General features: G+C 34.9%; 1 protein-coding gene across 7 annotated transcripts in view; it reads right to left on the minus strand.

Annotated features, from left to right (window-relative positions):
* The window catches only part of PHKB (phosphorylase kinase, beta), a 90,986-nt gene that overhangs the window by 56,982 nt on the left and 14,613 nt on the right, over positions 1–19,391 (minus strand). For 6 of the 7 annotated variants that reach the window (XM_010585044.1, XM_010585045.1, XM_010585041.1 and 3 more), the window contains 4 exons: positions 15,559–15,666; positions 13,534–13,614; positions 9,950–10,065; positions 2,441–2,504 (listed from right to left, as the gene is read on the minus strand). In XM_010585044.1, the coding sequence (XP_010583346.1) occupies positions 2,441–2,504; positions 9,950–10,065; positions 13,534–13,614; positions 15,559–15,666 (369 nt within the window). Of the gene's footprint in view, positions 1–2,440; positions 2,505–7,441; positions 7,542–9,949; positions 10,066–13,533; positions 13,615–15,558; positions 15,667–19,391 lie in introns of those variants that run through there. The other variant, XM_010585046.1, reaches the window with a different exon arrangement.

Here is a 19,391-nt window from a genome sequence, read left to right on the forward strand (position 1 = left end):
CTGGAGCTAAGCACAAAGGCAAACTCTGCCACAGACTGAAGGTCAAAACGGTTTCTGTTTATGCTAAATATCTTTGAAATAAACTCTCAAAGCACTTAAACTGGTTTTGCTTCAGCAATTTATTCATCCATTTCAGAATTTAGTAAAAAATAATTTAAAAAAAAAAAACAGCAGCCACATTTACTGGTGCTTGAGACTGTTGGGAAGGTAAAGATTGTAGAGAAATGTTTCTTCTGAAATACTGACAATGTGTGTGTATTATATATAATAGTTATTTAAGATCCTTACTAGCTCCTAGTTCTTAATGCATAATATCAGCTTTTAAAATGTACATAAAGTAAACCAAAACTAGACCAAATGCCTAAGTCTTTTTGAAACAGTGCATTTGTGTATTCATAAAGAGCACTTACATACTTCCTCACTCATAGGCAAACAGCCATCAATATTTCCTGAGGTGTGGATTCTAAACAGAAAAAGTCTATTGTACTACAATACTAGTACAAATATACAGATGGAAAACAAAACAAAAATCAAAAAACTCAAGCCACCCCCCGACCCCCTGAAAAAAAAAACAACACCCTACCACCACAAAAATTGTAATGGATGCCTAAGTCTACAGAGTCAGAAATCCTTGTTTAGGAGGATCTCCTGTTTTATGCCATAAGACAAAGAAAAGTCTAATAATAGTAAGTGGTATAGTTTTTCATCAGTAGATAAGATTGTTTAATAGATTGTACTTCTATGTCAGTTGCTTACTATTTAAAACAAATTGTCACTTATACTTTTCATCCCAAGCTCTAAAACGTTTTAGTTCAACAGTTGTTTTTATGTGAATAAACTATAAGGAAGAACTTTTTGTCCGATAGTGCTAATAATTATTTCATATGACTGTTTCGATCCATACCTTCCATTTTACCAATAGAAAAATGGAGACACAAATAACAAAAAAAGTTTCAATAAGCCAAGGAGTACTGAAAGGAACTTGGAACGTAATTTGGACTGTTTCCCATTCACAGCTTTACAGTTGACCTAGCTCATACTCATTAGCTCACGCAAAGAGCATTCCCCTTATTCACCATTTACTATTTTACCATTTATAGCTTCTCTCCTTCGTACTACTTTTCTTTATGGCAAACCAGTGGATTTAACCAAGTTTCTTAAAGTTGAATATTTGAAAACAGACAAATACTACAATCTGACTTGCGAGACAGAAGGAGAGCACAGATATTATAGAAAGAGAAAAAAATAAAAATAAAAATCATACCTGAAAGCCAGCAAGAACATACAGAAACTTTACTCAAAAAATATACAAATAGTACTTCAAGTCAAGTTCACAATATAAAAGTATCAAAACTCAAAAGGATCATATACTGCCTAACTTCAGAAAAAAAATATGTAAGTATAGAAACATGTTATTCATGTAAGCACGTTATTTTTTTAAACTAAGTTTTGAATGTTACTCAACCCTAAGAAGAGATAAAGCATGTTTCATCAATTAATGTTTACTTTGTATGAAATTCAGACATTTGGCCACGTGAGTGACTTCCATCAGTCATAAGTCAAAAAGGATGAAAGATTCCAAGAAAACAGTGCAACATGGAAAGCTTTACTTAGTGTACTGAGCTCACCACTTTGTGACCAAGTTATCCTCCCTTCCACACAATTTACAGGCAAAACTCACCAGCAAGTTTTATAACTATATCTACACACATCTGATGCTATCCAACTTTCTTTTCAGCTGCATTCCTATCCCTCATTTCCATTCACTATTAACACAGATAGCCCGACAATGACGTTATCTCTTCCATTTGTACATTTTCTAGACCATTAATTTGGAAGAGTATTCTTTTATTTTAGCTATAAACTACTGTAGGTAGAACACCTACAAAAAAAAAGCACATAGAAGGGGAATACAAGTAAGAGATAAAAATCTAAGAAAAGGCTTGCTTTCTTAATTGATCCAAGCCATGTGAAAGGATGGGAAAAGATTTTTACCACTATGCAACATATTGAAATTAAAACCCAGTAAAACAGTGGGATTATGTACAAGTAGCTTGTTTAAAGTTTTGATTAAAAGCCACATGAAGAAAGAAGACAGAAGTAATGTAATGCTTGTGGGTAGAGGCATACCGTATTATGATAAACAGATACAATTCCAAAAACAAACCACCTTTTTGGCAACCAAGTCCCTTTTCAGAATAAGATGCAATCATTTTAGATTTTTTTCTTGTAAGAAAAAAAAAGTATTTCTTGATAGCAAGAGCACTAATGATTTTATCAGACAAACTCTGTACCTGAAACAGGAGCAATCCATTTGCAAACTAACTTTCTTTAAAGCTGGAATCTAACAAACTCTGCTAGATATTTCTAAATATCTTCTGATCCACAGTGTAAATCATTACTGCTAAAAAAAAGGAAAGAAAACAAACATTTTTATTACCTGATTTCCAAAGAGATTGAAACCATTAATTGCTTCTAAAGCTGCTTTTGCCACCCCCACAGAACTGAGGAGAAAACAAAACAACAAAAAAGCAGAGGTATCATAATTCAAGCCCAGACTAAAATTTAATACATTTGACAGCTTTCAGAACTATGATCTTTTCTTGATTTGAATTTTGTGCTTAACCTTTATGTTAATAAAATGATGATGCAGCAAATTTGGGGTTGTTTTGGGTTGTTTTTTTTTGGTTTTGTTTTTTTTTTAAAACACATTTCAGCATTTTTATTTGTCTTCAAATGTCAGAGACCATCTGGAAAATGCACTTCTGCTCTCACCTTGCTACTAGACATCTGGCATTATGTATTTCAAGGTCTTGCTAACAGAAGATTTACTTCAATACAATTTTTCAATCCAGCTCTCAAGCATTAAACTTTAAAAGACTGAGTTCTAGCTAGCTTTCGATATAATAAAAGAACTCATTGATATGGATTCAGAAAAGGAGCATTTTCTGCTATCAACCATATAGTGAAACGTCTTTAATTTCACCTACTCCATGACCAGTATCCATCATGAAGAAAACAAGACCCAGAAATACTACCAACAAGCTTTCAAGTTAGCGAGTTCATGTTTAAAGACATTAAGCACTAAAATCACTAATCATTATACAATTTTTAATCAAATTATATACTAAAATATATTACTGATTATGAAAATCATACAGTACATATAAAAGTATACATAAGATGACTTTTTTAAAAGGCCTTTTCATTTTAAAAATGTAGTCTTATACTTTCCTTGTATTTAAAAAAAAGGCATTCTGTCTCAATGCACACACACACTTTTGATGATTATTTTTTTTATTTTAAAGAAAAGCTCAAGATAAGCTAATAGAAATCTACATACATTTGACAGATTTATATGAAATTTGAAGTATGACAGAGAGCAGAACTTTGAAATATTGTTTTAAAGAACATATAATTTTAGATAGGCCAACTTCACATATGTCCATTCAGCTGCAGTAAGGAACCTAAAGCATTAACATTCACATAAAACACCACATTTTTGCACATTGATTCCAAAATTCTAGATGTTAAGGTCACGGGGCATCAAAAAGTAAAATATTAAATGACCTAGTTCCCGACAGTGCTAGAGTTTAAAAACTTAATATGTAATGCTACCGGATTTCTGACAGTTCCACTATTGAATACAAGCACTCAAAGTAGGGAAAGGACTTTGCACTGCTTTCTAAGTGGTAACATAAAAGTATAGGAACTAGAAATATTACAGAAGTCTAGCTAATAAAACAAACACCTTTTACATTCTCTTAACCTATCCGGTAAAACAGATTGAGAGCACCCAGTAAAATAAAGCCTAGTATAATTCTCCCAACTTTATTCATAAAACTAAAACTTTAAATTATGCCTTTGTCTCCACTTAGCTACAGTGCCTCTGATCAATGCACCTTTATCTCTCTGCTTCATTTCTGTATAAACTACAACAGTGATTTACTGACTTCACTGACACCCCATGTGCTATCCCTAAACATCTGTCCCAGTTTTGAAGCTCCTCCTTCAGAATCAAGTTTCATCTTTCTCCCTAACTGCCCATTCCTTTAGATAGGAGCTCTGCTTTCCAAGTAGCTTACAATTAATTTGAAATATTTTTAGTCAAAAAATGACAATAAATGAGACAATAGAAAAGGAAGACAGCAGAATAACAGGAAAGTATAGATGTCTACCTTGTTATCTTAGAAGTTAACAAATCTGAAGACATATAGCAAAAGGTTGAAAAAGGAAAAAGCAGAATGAATCAGGCTAACATGACAGAAGATTCAGAGTTAAAAAAAGACCATGAGGGTAAACAAAAGTGACAGAACATAGTACGAGGACATAGATCAACACTGCAGGAAGAAAGCCTCCAACCTCAGCAAGATAAAAATCAATGGAAAGAGGAACTGAAAGGTTCACCCTTCCATAAAGCCTTCCCTATAAGGGAGAGGAAGTTGTTGACACTGTCCTCAGCTAACGACTGTTTAGATGCAGCTACCATGGTTTTTCCAGGTGGGCACAATACATAAATGTGGAGAAAAACAAAACCAAACCAAACACAGACACAAAACAAACAAACAAAAAAAAACAAAACAAAAAAAAGAACTCTCACAAACATCTACACTACTGTATATAGATGCTTGAAAAGTCTGAAGTTTTAAGAACTGTGAAAAGTCTGGGAAAAACAGAATATACCAGTTAATTTAACAGTTTACTTATTCGCACAGTAATTCCTTCAAATACTCTCTTTAAAAAAAAAAAGGACAGAAAGGGAGTTAAAAGTTTATATCCTTTTTTCTCTATTACTGATTATTCACTCAGCCAACCACGCTTTCGATTTTCTTGCCATCTTTTGTTTGGGATAAAAACTACACAGTACTGCCAAACAAGGAACAAAAAAAAATAGTTTGTCAGAGGACCCATGTGCCCAGATAACATGAGAACAACGTTGGCACAGAGATAGCTGTGACTGTGAAAAATTAAAGCATCCTTAAGGGTCTGAGGGCCACACTCCACTTGCAGGGAAACAGTAAAATTAACAACAATTAGGAATATGTACTTTGTGAACAAGACAGCCCTAGATACTTTTTTATAAAAATAATTAATGAAGCAACACTGAGTTAGAAAAAATACTCAGAAACTAATCATTAATAATCCTGAACTTCTGTGTAAGAGGAATTGTGATAGTACTGAACAAACAACTGCACTATCGAGCCCAAAAAACTTATAGCAACAAAATTGTTAGAAAACTGCAAACAGGGACATGTGCTTTAACCTTTATTCTTCTATACTTGATGCAGTATTTTGAGATCAGAGAAAACTTTTTACCTTACTGTAAATAAAGGGATCCAATTATGATTACACAGAAAATATTGAAAATAATTTTCAGTGTAAAAACACAGTGCAGTTACAGAATTTGTTTACTTTAAGTACTATTTTACCTGGGTTGGTTTTAATATTAGAAGTACTTTAGACACCGATCTCAGACTCTTATCATTCTTTTTAACTATTCCAACAGGTTTATAAACATCCATCTTTCTTTCTGAAACACTGCCAGAAATAGTACTCATAGGAGTTAATTCTAATTGGTTCAGCAAGAGAAAGCTGATTAGGTTAACTAAGTTCTGCTCTGAGCAGCTGCCATCAAATAGTGGTAAAATCCCTCAGTTCGGTACCTTCTGCTGATGAAAGCTTTTGGTACTGGAGAATGTGATGAAGGAATAAACTGAGCTCAGAAGTGTTGTGAATGTAATTATTTTTCTGGCTTTGTTTCAAATACTTAAAGAAAAATATAATTGTTCTAACAATTGCCCTATTTTAATTATAACCTAGCAATTGATCAAAGAAATTAGCGTGATGACTCACAACAGAACTTTTCATAGGAGTTAAGTATTATTATCAAACTGCGTACACAGAAAATGATAATCGGAGAAATCCTGCACACTGAAATCTGTATCACGTGTTAAAATCTAATACTCTTCTTTTCCATTCCAAATAACACTTCTAATACCAACAGTCAGGTATTTTCAGAGCAGGAAAAAAGTTACTGACAAAAAGTAGAGAAGTAATAGTTGTTCAAACAGCAACAATGACTGGTATTCAGATAATGTAAAACTACTCACTCTATCCACAAAATAGGATGATACTGCTTGAAAAAAATTGAATATGAATATGGATTCTTTCCTTGAAATAATTTCTATTTTACATACTCGGTCATTATTCTACAATAAGAATAATACTTACTGTAATTGATCAGTATTTTTCTACCTCTAGTTATTCAAAGCCCCTGGAGACATCAGTACTCTCACAAGTATTATTTGCAAATGAAAATATAAATGACTCAACATTAAAATACTGCTTTCTTTCCCCCATCATGTAATATTTCTTCACATTACAATGGTATATCAAGCATTCCCTTCACCATACACACCTTAGATTACTAGATGTTTCATGGGTAACTGACAGCAGGAAGTTACTTTAAAACAAAAAAAGTCTGAGAACAGCTGTAGTATCAAGTATGTCTTCAAAAGACTGAACAAGCACAAAACATTGCACACTTCAGAACCATGATCACACTTCAGACACTTGTTTCATTCCTACTGATTAATACCTTCCTGTTGGGCAAATTAGAAAAGAGGTTTTATAATAAACATTATGCTCATGTCTTTCTACAGAAAATATATTCTTCATACTCTGCAACTTAGTAACAGAAAAAAGTGGACTGGTTTAAGAGTATGAATTAAAGGCAAAACGTATTTTAATAAATATGTTTCTTCCTCCACTCAGAAACGCACTATGAACATGCTGTGTTAACCTGCTGGACTGTATTCCCAGAGAAAAAGATGCTTACTTGGAGATGGCCCAAAAACAAAGCCTAACCCAAACTCTCTTTAAATATTCCTCTAAAAATTTCACAGGATCACAAAGTCATTGGTTGGGAGGGACATAGGGAACTCATCTAGTCCAACATGAAATCTCACTTGAAGCCAGATATAATAACCAAGACCGATTCAAGTAAACACAGCCTCATCTAGACAAGTCTCGAAAACCTCCAAGGATGGAGACTCCATAACTTCTTTTGAATACCCTGCTCTGGTGCTTCACTGCACTTCAGATGAAAAGGTTTCTTCTTAATGTCTATACTGAACCTTCCCAGCTGCAACCTGTAGACCCTACTATAGCTGCCAATTATTGTAATTTGTCACAGATTATCAAGAGAAGTCTTGCAATCATAATACTATGGGTAACATTTGACCCTGATCCAGATTTGGGGCAGGGGAAGCTGACACTAACCTAGAGACTTCCAGCTTGCTAAAAAAGCATTACTAAATTCACTTAAACATCATTCATAATTCCCAGTAACTTTTAATTGTTAGATTTACCCTCTTAGTAAAATACCTGAGGGCAAACACTAAAATTTGCATATTCTTAGCAACTGCTAATCGAAACACACATTAAAGCATATACATCCTTAATCCTCCTCCCATTCACAGTTTCTTGCCTCCATCCAAGAACTGTGCAGTTCAACTGGAACATCGAACACCACAAAGGATCTTAAAAAAAAAAAGCCAAACAACAAAACAAAAAACAAACCCACAACAACAATAATAATTTCATAATTAGACAAAACAAAATAGATCCAGGAAGGACAACACTATAGCAGTATACCTCCACTACACAGAAGAGCAAGATCGAGGCTCTACAGTCTTAGTTAGATTTGGAATATGAAGATACTGCACTTTGGCAACTTCCATATGTACTGTGAGAATAATGGAGATGTCAAAGACATTTTGCAGAGGTACTCAGCAGATGCCTGGAGAACAGCTTGATCAAATGGTTACAGGACAAATTAATTTTTCAGAAGTTCAGCCATGTGGGAAGGGGATCACACTATAATAAAAGCTGTTACAAATCTTGCCTTTGAACCCGTAAAAGACATGAATGTGCATACATCAGTGAAGACCAGGTCCACAGAGTGTTTTGCTATTTATCATTTATTAGAAGTGTTTTGAACTGTTCTAAGACAGAATACCAAGACTGTGTAAAGACTTAAAATATTTGCATCTTCTAACACAGGCCATAATTTGCAGTTATTATTCATGGACTTCATATTATACAACATCTTCTTTAAAAAGAAAGTCTATTTCAATAAAAGACAAGAATTAACTTGTAATTCTGAAAGCAAACACACACTGTATGTAGACTTACAGTGTGAGTTTTCAGGGCCAGGAGTATAGCATACTTAATACTGAAACTGAAGTGACTGGTTTGGAGTCCATAATCACTGAAGACATACATACGTCATTCATGACTAGCCCTGATTAGTTATAATCACTTCTTGAATTTTTTTAATGTTTTTTTTTAGAGCTCTCTTAGGTAGATACACTACAATAGGAGCATAACAAAGTATAGAGAGTATTTTAGTGTACCCAGGGCTTTCCTCAATAATATCTGAATACATCTTTTGATGCATGTTCCTCTTCCATTTTTTCTGATTTATGAGAACAAGGGAAATTGTCTACTGGCTTCCTACAGTGGAGCAGAGTATCAACATGCACACAAGGAATAATAAATAGGGGCAATACCTGTTTCTGATGACCAAAGTCTACTTCTTAAATTAGGACCAAGCTCTGTACTTCCTTTTGTGCCAGCTCAATGATCTGTTAGACTGGCTCAGTCCATCTCATAAAACTTCACCCTTAGAAAAACCAACCTATAAATGTCAGTCTAGATGAAGACAAGGCAACATGCCCATTTCCATCTCATTAAAATATGTTCAGTTTTCACTGGAGGAAATTCACGTACTGAATAACCAGAATGCTGCAAACAAGAGGAGACACAGGAGTTTCAGTGTTTCTTTTGCAAGTTTGTACAAGGTGAGATGCAGAAGGGCGTATATGATTCTTTAAGTGAACACTCACGTAATCTGGCATTTGACAATTTTACAGACCCAGGAGGAAGAAAAAACCCCAAACAACTAATGAAGCAGATTATATAACAACTTGGGAGTCTTCAGTTCTCAAACTGGTACTAAAACTCTACAAAAGCCCTGAAAAAAACATACCTAAATTAAGTGTTTTGCTGCAATGATGTGTAATTATATCTATACGTTAAAATACATGCCTGTATATGAGCTAAGAAAAATTACTTCATTCTGAAACGAGAACACAGATTCATTTGGCAACAACAAAGACTGGAAGAAACACACGTATTATTTGCAAGCCCATGATAATTACAATGATCAATGATATTTTAAAAATCCTAAGATATCCAAGCTATAGCCATTTTTATGATTCATAAAACCTCAGAAGTCAAAAAGTGAAGAAAACAATAGTAACGCGAGAAAAAGCAAGTTGTCAGATTACAGATTTGATCCTTCAAGATAGACAGCATGTGAATAATTCCACTGAAGTGAACTGGACCACTCTAATATTAAAATGTTAAGAACATTCCTAACTCTCTCACAGGACAGTGGTCAGAATGCTCACTTACTTGTGGCATCTGAAGAACCTGGAAAAGAACTTGTGCACTAGGCTATGTTCCAGTGTCCAGCATCTTCCTCCCAGCATGGTGGAGAAGAGAAAAATCTAGACTCATGATTCAACACTTTCTTATATCAGGATTTTCCTAAACATTTTTGTGGATCCCATCTACTGCACATGCCTCAAGAGTCTGAACTGTTCTGAACACAATTTTCAGAATTATATGCATGCACCTGCACATCATTATTGGAATTTGAATACTCAAATAGCTAAGCATCTAGGTGGTTATTTCAGCACGCATATGATGATGAAATTATGCTTCACGTTTTTCCCCAAATACATCTCTTAGTCTTTAGAGAACCTTAATTTAGTTCAAACGGTATTTTAATGCATTATTATTTTTAACTCTGCCTATGAATTCTTTTTATTCATATCACATTTACTTACTTTGACTGAAAGAGCTACATTCGCTCACCTACCTTGAATGCAGCTCTGGACTGCCATTGTTGTATTTACTTCCTCTTTCCCAGACACCAAAATCTGGTACACGGTAGGCTCTTTCCACGCAAAACACAAGATTTTGAATGAAGGACACCTGTAGGAAAGAAAGATAAGTGACTGAAGGAAAATTAAAGCATATTTTCTTCTGTTCATTTTTTCAAAAAGACAAAGTTGTTTTTCCTCAGCCATCATAACTGTGCCTTCCATCCTTTCCCCCCCACCCCAGAGAATGATGTTCCCAAGTTCAGATATTCACTTTAAAACCAGTTTTTAGTCACAAAATATTAAGAGCTGTCCCAAATTAGGTGATGATGTGATTTATGCAAAAGTTCCTACAAAGGCAGTAATAAAAATGATTTAATATTCAAGACAATACTTGAAGAGGTCCAAAAAACTGGCATTTTGATCTTTTAAAAAATTTGTCCTAAAAACAGATCAGAGAGCAAAAGAAATTAAATCCTACAAGATTAGGACACAGAAATCTTGGTGCTATTTCTTAATTCATTGTAAGAGAACTGATATGCCAAAGTTTTATTATATTAGCTCCAGATAAAACATACTTATGTGGATTCAAACACACTCCTTTATAAAGAGAAATAAAACTCTGAATGAATTTATTATCATTAAAATCTCCTCTTGGATCAACATGTTGCAACTGAATACTAAGGTATTTAAGGGTATTTTAAGGTATTGAAGGTGTATTAAACTATAGCTGGGGACTTATTTAAGCAGATACTTTTTCCTCATTTATACCGTTGAAAGAGACATTTGGAGTTGCTCAATTGTAGAAAAGTTAAATTGATGATAAATTTTACAGCTCACTTCAAAGAGTCCACAGATTATAACTTACAGGAAATTTAACCACAGACACAAGATTTACACTGGTTCATGCACCAAAGCAGGTATTTCATCCCCTCCCATCCAAAAAATTCTAGGGTATTTCTGTGGGAAAAGAGAATCTTGCAACAGCTATAAACACAACCATATTGGGGAACTACACAGGAGGATCCACTTTACTACAGAAAAGTGATTATTTTTTTTTTTTAATGAGCTATGAGATAAAAAACCAAATCTTTTACTGAAAGGTTTTTGCTTCCATTTTTATTTACCTGCATACCTCTGGTTTTTCTTTTTGTCTCCATTTTTCATTAAATCTTAAAAAGTTACTATTTCAGATACAGTCTTTATGCTAATACCAGTCCACCAGTGATACACATAATTCTATACTCACTTGTCTCTCTATATATTATCTGGCTTTGCTAAAATTTCACTGTGGCATGCTCATATACAATTATCTGTACGCTAAATCTTTTCATAGCTAATACTGCCAAGGAAACAGACTGTTCCACTGTTCAGATATGGCCACTATTATTCATCCCTTTAATTTAGCATTTGGTTGTATTAAAATGAACTTTCTCTGAATGAAGCTAGAACACCCAGTGATTAAGAGAGTGGCTTCTCCTATCTCTATCATTAACTGAAATTTAGATGCATCAGCTAAATGAAGAAGCAAAGAGCACCACATGGAAATACATAACCTTACCGATAACTTTCTACCAGTGATGATGTTCAGAACATGTGAAAAAAATGGTCAATTACAGATATTTTATGAGACTAACTAAGGGTTTCCAAATAGCAGATTTACAGAAAAAAGGCAGCAGATAACTGGTTGCAAACCAAAACCTTCAGAGAGCAATCATTTGTATCATGGCCATGTAAATGCTATAACCAAGTCAGTGCTAAAGCACTTACAGAAATTATGGACTGTGTGTGTTAAGCTTCTTTATCCAGAAGCCAAGCATGTGGAGAGCAAGGTGTAATAAAGAATACACATGCAGCATGGATGACTGCAAATACTAGTGTTACTCTGTTTTATGTGTAAATAACTGCTCTCAAATTCATTCACTTGCACAATCATATACTGTTCTCTTTGTTGTGGATGCAAAGGTGCAATTAAATTAATTTTTCAACTGCAAACAGATGCAACTAGAGGGTAACTCATTGACAGCTGCCATGCCTGACATCAAGCAGCCTAGTATACAATGATTGCCTCCGAAGCCAACAGTTCTGTGTACAAACATATTCATGCAGACAGCTTGCCAAATGTCACCCATCTGCCAGCACCTTTCACTGTGCTAGCACTGGTTTGAAACGTTCTCTCTATGAAAGGAGACTAAATACATCATGAAATGATATCATTGGAAAGAAATATCCAACTTGATGCTTGGGTAGCAGATTGTCACATCCACAGTGCTGCCAATGCCACTATGCTGAGTATTATCTCGACACACAGGAAAAATTGGAAATACCATAATTATGTGGCGTTAATAAGATCTGAGAATGTATGCAACTGCTGAAGCTATACAGAGACTAACAGAATGTACAGATCTGTGGTAAGACAATCTTAGTATAAATCTCCATAGACCACAGATTTCTAGGGTACAGTTGCAATGAAAACTACATGCTGACATTGAAGTGGAGAATATCCACTGACTGGAGAGTCTATACACATGCATTTTTTTCTGCAGATTCTGTAATTAAATGCAAACATCTGGAGGATAATATCAATTATAAGTCAAGCTAAATAAATACATAATTATATACATTTGCCTCCTCACAAACATAAAGGCAATTCAGAGAAAATAATATAGACCCATCATATGATCTAACTAAGCAAGAAAGCAGACATGTTGCATCACTTAGCTTTCTTATTATCTAAAGAAAAAGCATTAATAAAGATGTATGTTCTAGAAATATAATGCAAATGTACTATTACTGGAAAAATCTCCCTTTTTTTAAAATGGTAGTACTATAAGTGCATTTAAGCTTTTTAAGGCCATACACCAGCGACTATTAAACAGACCAGAGTAAATTCAAACAAACCCAGATTAAGAAAATCGGGGCAGGGGGGGTGTGGGGTGGAAATTATCTATGCTTTCTATTCCCATCTCAAAACATAACCTCATTTTAGAGGAGGACAGCAGATTGTCCTGACGTGACTTGTCCTCAAGTCAAGGCCACGGTGGCTATTATTATCTTATTTACGGAACAGTTGACAATCTTACAAACATCTCTTACCATGATATAAAATTGGTTTATTTTCAATTAAAGATACAGCAAAACTTCTTAACACCCATAGGTTCATAAGTATTTGAAGAAAGTCCTTCAGCTTTCCGGAAAATTAACTCTATTATGTATTATATTGAAATTCCACTGGACAGAACGTACTGACAGTTTGAAATGAGGTGAAAAGTGAGAGCAACATAACTAGAAGGTAACTGTCCTAATAGACCTTTTAATTCTTGACCTTGTACCTTTCAGAAATAGCAGCAAATGTCATGTTACATTCACTCTTTGCATATCTAACACTTTATTAGCTATTAATTTATTTCACTATCCATTCATTCCATTTATCTTTTCTGACTTCCATTAAAAGTGGAAAAAATCTGCAGTGTATTTCCAGAACAATTATTTTACAGTTGGTAATTAAATAAAACCAAGAAAAAACCCAACAAAACAACTTAATAAAGCATGTGTTTTAACATCAGGAATCGATTTGTACCTCATCTGTGTTGTAGATAATCTGCAGCCCCGAAGAGATCATCTCAACCAAATAGAGGAGAAATAACGACACAGCATTTATCTGAAGTAATTGAAGACAGAAAGGAAACAATAATTAACATTATGTTTATTGGAGTAATATAAACAAACAAGCTAAATATGATATTACTCACTAACAAAGATGGTCCCACTATAACACAGTTTTGGTTCTTCAAAAATATTATCCTTATCTACCAATATGCTAGATGTAACGATGTGGAAACAATCAGTAGGAAGAAACACCACAAACACTGTCCTCTAAAACTTCTGCTGCAGTATTGAAACTCTGGTATTAAAATGTTTTTGCTTAGGCGTACTGCTTTGACCCATCACTTCAGTCACAAGCTGTTTCACGTTTACATATATGACAATTTATTAGCAAGTGGAGCACCAAGAAGGCAAGTAGCATATTGAATAGTACACAGCATATCTAAAAAAGCAAATCACTTCATCCCTAACTGGAATTTTAGGGTTATCAACTGACAGAAGTATAATTACAACATTCAGATATGATCACATTTGTGAAAAACCATTTTCTTTTGTAGCTGTACATGGCATTAATTATTAACAGTAATTACCTTCAGCAGTTGTACAGATGAGCATCATAATGTCAATTTATTAATGAATCAAAGAAAACTGCTTTTGTTACACAGAATTCTAGCATAATTGAGAATTTGTACAACTTCAATAGAGAAAGTAAGTTCATCACAATAACTTGCTTGAACGAGCTATAAAACCACAATCTCAGTATATGAAATTTAGTGAAACCATCTAGAACAAAAAAATGGATTATCTGAAACATAGAAGATTAAAAATAAGGTCCAAATTCTAAAAATTCCAAAAGATTTAAAGACCACTGACTCCAGTTTCTTAATACAATCTGAAAAGCACCAAGTACAGCAAAAATGGCAGACCAGCTACATAATCTATTCCATTCTTCCCAACTGAACTACCTCAGTTACTCTGTTTTCTGTTGTCTCCACAGAGCTGAAAACTCTCTATTTTTTGACATTTGCTGATGACAGAAGGGAATGTGCATTCATGTTTACGGGAAGGGTTGAGTTGCCACAAAAAACAGAGATTTTGAACTATCATACACTGCTCCCCAGGCCCCAAAATTATTGTATCCTCCTGCAGATAAAAGGTACGTATTCTCAGGAAGCCTCACATAGAAGTCCAAAATACTAACTTAGGATAACCCCACAAATAATTTTTCTCAGAATATATATTTTCTGAATTCAACATATTTACTGTACAAAATATTTAAGCGATGTTGTCACCATTAAATTAAATAATTATCAACCTACTGTCACTTCTGAATAATTTCACTAGCAATTTCTGAACTAGAAAGAGTACATAGAGTTATGGAATGCAAAAGAATAAGGTCATGAATGCAAAAAAGGATCTGAAGGTAAAGAGAAGGGAAAAAAAAAAGAGTAAGTCAACACTTTGGAAAATAAGACAATAAAACAATCAATTATGCAGAATCTGACTAGGAACCACTACACAAAATAGTGAACAATAATTTTTAACCAGACAAAGCCGTTGACAGTGTAACACTAAATCTTTACTATGAATGAAAATTGCTCAGACCTATGAAAAATTAAGCTGGGAACGTTAATAAAAAAATACATTATTCAATGTAAGATTACACTAAATCTTTCACTTTACTGACTACTTCAACATTTTTTTGCCAGAATTATTTATTGACAGCCATCTGTTGGTCTCAAAAAGAAGCAACTTCATAAACAACCAACCATCTACCTCCACAAATCCCAGTTATTATAGAGCCTTCTGGCCAAAACATACCACTGAGTTATATTTCCAGTCTTTTTCACCCAAAGATGCAGAAGGAATCTCAGTTTTATCAAGTACAACACATCTAACACAAATCTAAACAGACAGCTGCATCATGAAAGAATGGAGACAACAATAACATTATTTAAAATCATCCAAGCTTTTGTTTACACACACATGCATATTTTACCTGAAGGTGACCATATTCCTTATGGGAGAAGACCTCATCTCCAGTGTGTGCACTGAAAACAGAATGAAGACATTCAGATGGTTTGGGGTCTTGCTTAAATTGCTGAACCTGAAGGTGAATTAAAGGCAAAACATAAAATCAAAGTCAATAATTTCAGTATGTTGGGCATTCACAAATTCACTATATAACTCAGTTACTTCACAATATCTGGGTGTGACCACTACGTAAAAAAAAACTTATAAACAACAGTTCCTGAAACTTATCAGAAACTATTTCATACATACTCAAAGTATACATAAAGAATACAAATATTGAACCCATCTATTCAATCTCTTTGGGTTTGGTAGAAAAAAAATCTGTAATAGATAGCTACAGATGCTTAGTCACTTTCATGTTCTGGACATTTTACTGGAGCTCAAATCTTAGCAGAAAGCATGTCAAAGCATATCACGCCTACCTTGAATTCAGAGATCTGAAATGCACATAGAGAATCCTGACCCATAAGCTCTGTCCTGGTTTCAGCTGGGATAGAGTTAATTTTCTTTCTAGTAGCTGGTATAGTGTTATGTTTTGGGTTCAGCATGAGAAGAATGTTGGAAACACACAGATGTTTTCACTTGTTGCTAAGCAGCGTTTATACTAAGTCAAGGATTCTTCAGCCTCTCAGGCCCAGCCAGTGAGAAGGCTAGAGGGGCACAAGAAGTTGGGAGGGGACACAGCCAGGACAGCTGACCCAAACTGGCCAAAAGGGTATTCCATACAGCCAGGACAGCTGACCCAAACTGGCCAAAAGGGTATTCCATACCATGTGATATCACATCTAGTATATAAACTGGGGAGAGTTGCCCTGGGGGGATCTCTACTCAGGAACTAACTGGGCATTGGTCAGCGAGTGGTGAGCAATTGCTTTGTGTATCACTTGTTTTGTATATTCCAATCCTTTTATTAGTATTGTCATTTTATTATTGTTATTATTATCATTATTATTTTATTCCTTTCTATTCTACTAAACTGTTCTTATCTCGACCCATGAGTTTTACCTTTTTCTTTCCGATTCTCTTCCCCATCCCACTGGGTGGGGGGGAAGTGAGTGAGTGGCTGCGTGGTGCTTAGTTGCTGCCTGGGGTTAAACCACAACAGGCTCTGAGCAGGGTCACCACTTTTCCCTAGCAGACTACATGAATTCCAGCTACTCTCTCACATACGGGGCAAACTGCCCTCCTTACCTTCCTGGCCTGTCCTAAAGAGCCCGCATCCATCCACCACACTGTTCCAGTCACTTGAGCTGTCCTACCACAGCTCTGTGATCCCATGACATCACAGCCCTGGAGCTGCATACATACTTCTAATTCCTCCATTTTGTTCCCCAGGCCGCATGCATTAGTGTATGGGCATTTCTGAGAGGCACCCAAGTATGCTGGTTTCCTAGAAAGGGTATGAGAACCTTCTTCTCCATAATGCTGTCCCTTAGGTACCTCCTTATTTCCACACGTATGCCTGGGACAATTCCACTTCAGTTAATGCTATGTGCCTTCTGTTCACATCACTCCAGGCCGTTTGCTTGCCTAGTCCACCCACCACTTCCTCACTTGACTGTTGAGCACTCTCTCCCCCCCATCACCATTCCTAGTTTAAAGCTCTTACTGGAGCGCAAGGGCCCAAATCTTATGTTGGGAACAATAGTTTTAATATTTTTAGTGATCATGATCCATGAAATTTAGTAATTATTGTTGTACCATTTGACAATGTGGCAAAGGTTTTAAAACAAAAGAAGAAATTATTATTGTTGTTAATAATAATAATTTTTAAGCCTTCTAGGTCATAGACCTACAAAAAAGTGTTCAGAAATTGCCACCTGTAGATCACGTAACAGATTAAAAGCTGCAAAAGCTAAGAATATCTAGTATAAAAGAGCACATGGGAAAACAAAGATTTATTTTGGTGAGCACAGTTTGTGACATTCAGATGTACAGTGAAATGTTTACAGATACTAGAAGGCAAAGCTGATAGCTTAAAAAGAAAACATGAAGATCACAGATAGGAAGAATAGTACCCCAGACTAAAGTGACTTTTTATTCACGGACACTATCATTGGACTTCACAATGAGCCTCTAAGATACAGAATCTCTTATGATGGAGATGGAATGCAGTAAGATGAATTACTAATACAAGAGGTTAACAACAAAGGAGAGAAATAAGAACTACCGTGGTTTTAAAGTAGTTTTGATTCCTTTTTCGTTGCAAAATACAATGCCTGCTAGCTTACAAAACCATTTGAGAAAACAATCCAGACTGTCAGAGAGCTGCCAATAGGGCAGAGAAAGGAAAACAAATTCACAAAGAAAAGAATGAATGTAACAGAAGATCCTTCTCCATAACTCTTCAAGTCATGCTGTGCTCTCCAACAAACAGTTTTTGAATTTTCTAACCATCATTGCCAGTACGTGGTCCATATTTCACAACATTTTCAACAGTGATCTTATCTTCATGGGATATTCTTCTCTACCAACAAATCATACATAGCATATAGCATGTGCCCCAGAAGCAAGAAAATGAATACGATGTGGAGTTACCATCTCTAGTCCATGAACACTTTCAGTACATTTCAGGTCATAACTCATATGTTAATGAGCAATAGAATATAACATCTGCAATTTCTGTCACAAACACCATCACCTATGCAAGTCACTCCTTGGGCATATATAATTCATATTATTAAAAAATATCTTCCTTCTACATAAGGCCAGCACGTAGAGTCTCTCAGAATAAAGTCCAGTTTGACTTATGTCTGTTAGGAGACTGTTCATTACTGCAGGAAGAGGAAGCATTTATAGTAATCAAGGCAAAAACTGACAACCAGTATGTCAGCAGTGTGACACCTGTGTTAATTTAATACTCATTATTCATATCTGCACTCATCACCCACAAAACAAACCACTGTATGTCAAAGAGAAGAACAACAGCTCAAATATAACAAGATCAGTTTAGGTCAAGATTATTAAAGATATCAGACTACAAAGAAACAGTCTAAGAAAACTGAAAAAAACCCCACATCAGCACAAATACAATGGGCAATACACCTCATTTGCTTATTATTATTACTGATATCACATGCCTACGGACTTTACATTTCAGTTTGTGTGCTTCGAAGTGATGGAAGTTATGTGGTAACATGAGAATTATTTTTAATAATACAGTTAAAACTCAGCAGCACAAAACTTAAAATAATCACATGGAATACAGACAGTTAACTACCTGTAGAATTACTGCTAGCCACTATGCAAAATTAATCCACCACATCTAAATTTTGGTAAGAAGAAGCCCTGAATATCCAAGAATGTTCAGGGTATACTCCCAAAAGGATTACAGGCTGAATAAATCAACTATATTATAGCATAAGTAAATTACTCTTATTTTTGCGTATTCATCTGTTGTTGCTGCCCTTCTGAATTTACATCATTAGGTCAAAGAATACTGGAAAGTGACTGCTAAAGAAACCAAGCAAAATAATCAAAACAATCACCTAAGTAAGGAGCACAACTGCAAATGCAATAACCAAGTTAACAGTGCAAAGAAAACTCTCCAGCCTTAGATAAAAGAAATTCTACATCTTTCCATTTAAGCGCTAAAAAGACATAAAAAAACCCAACCCCGATTATTAAAGGTCTGATGTTTAAATGGGATAAATAACTGCAAAAGGAACCCAAGGAAGTTTCAAGTATACCCTGCAGTTTACTTTGCAAAAGGCTTGTGTCTTCTATACCCTAAAACAATGCTGCGACCTGACAATAATGAAGCAGCTGTTCTTAGCTGGGCCACACAGTAATACTGCA

This window comes from Haliaeetus leucocephalus, unplaced genomic scaffold (genome assembly GCF_000737465.1).
Source record: "Haliaeetus leucocephalus isolate CR32 unplaced genomic scaffold, Haliaeetus_leucocephalus-4.0 Scaffold92, whole genome shotgun sequence".
In the NCBI taxonomy this organism is placed as follows: Eukaryota; Metazoa; Chordata; class Aves; order Accipitriformes; family Accipitridae; genus Haliaeetus; species Haliaeetus leucocephalus.